This window comes from Anastrepha obliqua, chromosome 6 (genome assembly GCF_027943255.1).
Source record: "Anastrepha obliqua isolate idAnaObli1 chromosome 6, idAnaObli1_1.0, whole genome shotgun sequence".
Lineage (NCBI taxonomy): Eukaryota > Metazoa > Arthropoda > Insecta > Diptera > Tephritidae > Anastrepha > Anastrepha obliqua.
The window spans coordinates 47,015,567-47,020,894 of record NC_072897.1 but is presented as its reverse complement, the minus strand read 5'-3'; the positions used below and the strand labels follow the sequence as shown (position 1 = coordinate 47,020,894).

Genomic DNA, 5,328 nt, shown 5'->3' with positions numbered 1-5,328 from the left:
TGTAACAATTAAACTTCCATCTTCCGTTCTCGGATCAGAAAAACTTTGCTTGTATTCGCCCTTTCCAGTGCTGCCATCGAAACCCCATTTACCTACTAATTCATATTCAGTGCAACTTGATTCAGATATATTTTCCAATACTGGTTTCTGAGATTCGAGAAATCGAGAGCAAGTGTGGTCCAACAAACATTGTAAATTAATTTCGGCAGATGATTCTGTAACGCCAATTCCTGTTGGGTAACATAGGTACACATAGGTACAGATTAGACCCTATATCAAGCGCAATCGCAGGTCATCGCAGCTGGAAATTATTTTTCCTTAAAGAGGACATACGTAAGAATATTTTAATGTATGTTTTATTTGTGCAGATTCGTGCGAACTTAGTTAAAACTTTACAAACTTCTTATAAAAAAAACAGCAAATTTTAAAGTACCTATTTCGTTCGGTCTGAAAACCTATTAAATAATAATTAAAAAAGATAACAAAACGTTTAACATGTCGTGCATACCTGCAACTTGAATTTCCATTGTACAACAGGGCATAAACACTGTAATACTTAGAGAACTGCGTAAGTACGGAGCGGAGACCACGCTAACTATCATTTTTCAAATTCTCTTACTTTGGAGGCACAATTAAATTGAAATTTCTTTTGTACTCTAAGTTACTATGACTAATGCTAAGCTAAATATTGCTGCATAATTTTAACATGACTATTTTCATCCAATGTCCTATGGCGGAACCACTGTGCGATGGTGGATTCGAGTTACGTGGATTCGTACCGAACTCAGAGAAGGTAGTTAAAGAATTAAGTGGTAGTACGGCAACGAAACAGATCGCAGTCGGTGAGAGCACAGAGAAGGTTCTTGGGTTATATTGGGAGTCAGCAACTGATAATTTTAAATTCAATCTAAAGTTCCATCGCATTGAACAAATAGTAATCACAGGCGAAAGGAGTCCCACAAAAAGGGAACTTCTTAGTATTATTATGTCAATGTCCGACCCGTTGGGATTTTTAAGTCACTTTACTGTTGCAGCCAAATCTCTTATGCGTGAAGTATGGCGTCGTGTTGTCCGTTGGGATGAGCCCATCCCAGATGATGTGAATATAATATGGGAAAGGTGGCGACAGCAGATGCACAAAGTAGCGGGATTTCGTATTCCGCGATTCTACTTCCCACATGGTGCGCCTTCGGATTTGGAGCTGCATGTGTTCGTTGACGCTAGTGAAGGGGCCTTCGCTGCTGTCGCCTACTGGAGGTCAAGAAAGTCGAAGTGGTGAAGTTGGTGTTACGTTAGTTTGTGCGAAGACGAAGTGCGCTCCACTGAAGGCCGTAACCATTCCACGCCTAGAATTGCAAGCAGCCGTCCTGGGTGTACGTTTACGGAAATTGATATTGGAAAATCACCAAATACGCCCTGGACGATGCTTCTTATGGAGCGACTCCAGAACTATCTTGAAGTGACAATCTTAAAAGACAATGCAGCCGATGATGCGACACGAAGCCATGGGAGTGTTGATTTCTCACTAAAATCTCGCTGGCTACAGGGACCGAATTTTCTGAGACGCGGTGAAGAGACGTGGCCTGCTGAAGAAAACATCAGCAAGATCTTTGTGGAAGCAGATGAAGAGCTCCGTTCTAAATTTTCTTTAATTGCCAACAACTATATTTTTATAGATTACAATCGTTTCTCAAATTTACTTAGATTAAAAAGAGCAGTAGCGTGGGTGCTTCAATTCATAAACCGCTGCCGTAAACGGGAGCTAAAATATCTGGAATATGGACTTACTGCTGTTGAACTGGAAGCCGCGGAGCACCTATTATGCCTACGCGTTCAATCGGAATCATTTACTTCAGAACGCAACAGTATCGAAATTGGTAAAGCCATTCCAAATGACAGCGCATTAAAGCAACTTTCGCCATATCTGGACGACAGGGGGCTACTTCGTGTACAAGGGCGCATAGATGCAGCTAGCTTCTTACCGTATAACATCAGAAAACCGATCATACTGCCGTATGGACATATATTTACGCATCTGGTCGTTAATTATCACCATTGCACAATGAAGCACCAGAATCACGAGGCGACTATAAGCAATATACGTCAGAAATACTGGATTCCCCGAATAAGGCAGATGCTACGACGTGTAATAGCCGGATGTAAATATTGTCGAGTCAGGAAGAAAGAACCTCACGCGCCTATGATGGGTCCTCTACCTGAGGATCGTTTGAAGCCCAATGTACGACCATTTATGTATACGCGACTGGACTATTTTGGGCCTATTTCGGTTACTATCGGGCGGCGAACTGAAAAGCGTTGGGTCGCGTTGTTTACGTGCCTCATCGTGCGCGCAATCCACCTAGAAATCGCCCACGACTTATCAACGGATTCCTGTATAATAGTTATGCGCAACTTCATGAATCGGAGAGGGGTTCCAACACGTCTACGATCTGACAATGGGAAAAACTTCATCGGAGCCAACGAAGAAGCGAAACGTTTTCCTGATGTTTTTGACACTGAGCGAATACAAAATGAATTTTCAACCAAGGGAGTTGAATGGTTCTTCAACTGCCCCGCCAATCCATCTGAAGGAGGAATTTGGGAAAGAATGGTGCAGAGCGTTAAAAGGGTTCTTCGACATTCATTAAAAGAAAGAGCGCCACGTGAGCATGTCTTACAACGCTTTCTGATAGAAGCGGAAAACATAGTAAATTCACGTCCATTGACGCATCTGCCCATCTCTCCCGACGAAGACGAACCATTAACGCCGAGCTGCGGTTTCATACGAATGACCGAGAAATTGACGGTCAGTTTTGAAAGGCTGTCTGACTTGAAGCCTTCCACATGGTAAAAACTGTGTGGTTTTCGAAAAAAATTCCTCACATTTGGCCTGCTCTGGAATCAGTGTGGAATTTACTTGTGCAGGTATTTCTTCCAATTCCCAGAATTTTCAGATTTTAGCATCAAAGCTAGAAACGCTTTCTTCAAATTGACATAATGTGCTACTTATTTGGGCACTGGAGCTATTATTTGTGGCATACTTGCCTGAAATTATCCAGCCTAGCACTGTTTTTTGCAGCGTTGGCTGCCTTGGGCTGGTTCTGATCTGACCCACCGATAACAGATCAAAGAATATTTCAGCTCCAAAAAGTATGTCTATTCTCTGACATTTGTGGGATTTTCCAGCCATTTGTGTTTACCGTCTGATCTGGATGATTGACTGATATCGAACGCATTACCCAAAAGTCAGCCGAAAACTCAAAATTTGTGATCCTCGATTTTATATAGGTTTTTAGTTTGCCTTGGACCTTTTTATTTGAATTGCCAATTCCACCTATATTTAGAGCGAATTTTTTTTTTTCGGACTCGCAATTTCTGCATAAGCTCTTCGGTCATAAAGTTGACTTGAGAACCGGAGTCAAGTAGAGCTCGCGCTTGCACGTAAACATCGGAGCTGGTCTTTACATTAACTACGGCTGTAGCTAACATGACTCGGTCAGGCAAGCTGCTAATATGCATGGCCTGTGACGTCGAAGGTTGCGACTCAGTCTCAAATGAGATCGGATATTGATGCAACATGGTGTGAACGGTTGCATACACCACAGCGATCTGCTTTGCACTTTGACCGAGTAGTGGGATCAACCTTCGACATGCCTATGTGAATCAACATTTGAAATAAGCTTAACGTCACCCAGCGATAAAAGGGAGTCATATATCGCAGACACTGTATCAAGCATTGATCGCAAAGACGACGCAGAAGGCATTCCCATAGCAGCCGGTCCTACGTTACCGGAATGACTTGGGTTTTTCCGACCAAGGGTTGCCGCCCCAGTAAACTAGCCCTGTCTAGTGTACCGTATCCCACCCCCAATCTATCGTCACGGGAGCAATCCCTTGCAGCACGTTTGCTCCGAATACTTCTCATCAGAGCTGGCGTCGAACCCAACCCTGGACCAGAGATATTTTACTGCTGCATCTGCCACAAACGGCTCCACCCGCACTTTAAACTGCCGGCACCAACAATACCTCAACGGTAAAATGCCCTCAGGCGCAACACTACTCCCCCAATGACCCACAAAACCATCCTGCTCCACCATAGGTTATTTTTACAATGATAGACCTTAAGAATAGTTTACATAAAAGGATCAAGGAACAGTAAAATTAAAATTAAAATTACAAATAGTAGTAAAGAAGTATAAGTTGGAGAAAAGTATTAAAAAAGGAAACTAAGGTAAAAATAATAGTAGCAGGAGTAGGGATTAATTGGAAGAGATTTAAATAATGTGGATCCATTTGATTACATTCAGACATTTTCGGCAAGGTAGCGAAGCAATTTATTGTTCAAACACGAGCTTTCTTTTATACGTTTAGTTTTGTAAGGCAAGGTACTCCAAAGACGGACAGAGAACACAAAGTATTGACGTTCAGTCACCAAACAACTGTATTTCATCGGGACTAAGTTTAACGAACGGCAGGACTTTGAAAACATAAGTCGATCTTTGAGGTATCTGGGTTCCTGAGTGTTTATGATCTTCTGGAGTAAAACTAAACATTTAAACGTAAGCAAGTCGTCAAAGGATACGGAAGCAATTTTTTTCGAAAGAACAGTAATATGGTCATAACGTTTTTTACAGTACACGTATCTTGCAATGTTGTTATACAAAACATTAAGCTTACTACGACACACACTATCACAAGGAGTATATAACTCACAACAACAAAGTAACGTTGGTAACAAATACGTTTTAGCTAGTAGCAGTCGAATGTTTACTGGTGTAAAATTTTGAGTTTTAACATTGTCCACATATTTAATCACAGCATCATTTAGTTTGACTTCTGTATAGCCGTCGAGCTTGATATTTTTTTTGTATATTACGATACATTGGGACTTATCAGGATTAAGAGTTAATCCGTTGTCAGAAGCCCACTTGCTTGTGAGGCTCAAGTCAGAATTCATATTACTTATGCAAATATCAATACAGCTAATGGGACAACTAACATATAATTGAACGTCATCAGCATATACATGAACATCACTATGTTTAATCACACTAAACAAATCGTTAATGTGCAAGACAAATAAAAGAGAGCCAATAATAGAGCCTTGAGGCTGGTTACAGGTAGAAAGTTTGATATGGTATTAGAACCACATACTGCTTCTAATCGGTCACAAAGATACGTTTCTATAAGAGTCAAAGCCGACGATGAAAAGCTAAATAAGTTTTTAAGCTTCAAGATTAAGAGTTTATGGTCTACGGAGTCAAATGACCTGGAATGGTCAAGTAGAGTTAGAAAAGTAACATGTTTTTGTCAATGTTGAGCCTTATG

At 41.2% G+C, this 5,328-nt stretch overlaps 1 protein-coding gene across 1 annotated transcript; it reads left to right on the top strand.

Annotated features, from left to right (window-relative positions):
- Positions 1 to 706: 706 nt before the first annotated feature.
- On the top strand, positions 707 to 2,851 carry LOC129250468 (uncharacterized). Its single transcript, XM_054890092.1, has 2 exons — positions 707 to 1,209; positions 1,705 to 2,851. Exons 1-2 carry the CDS (start codon positions 707 to 709, stop codon positions 2,849 to 2,851), a joined length of 1,650 nt encoding a protein of 549 aa, XP_054746067.1.
- Positions 2,852 to 5,328: the final 2,477 nt, after the last annotated feature.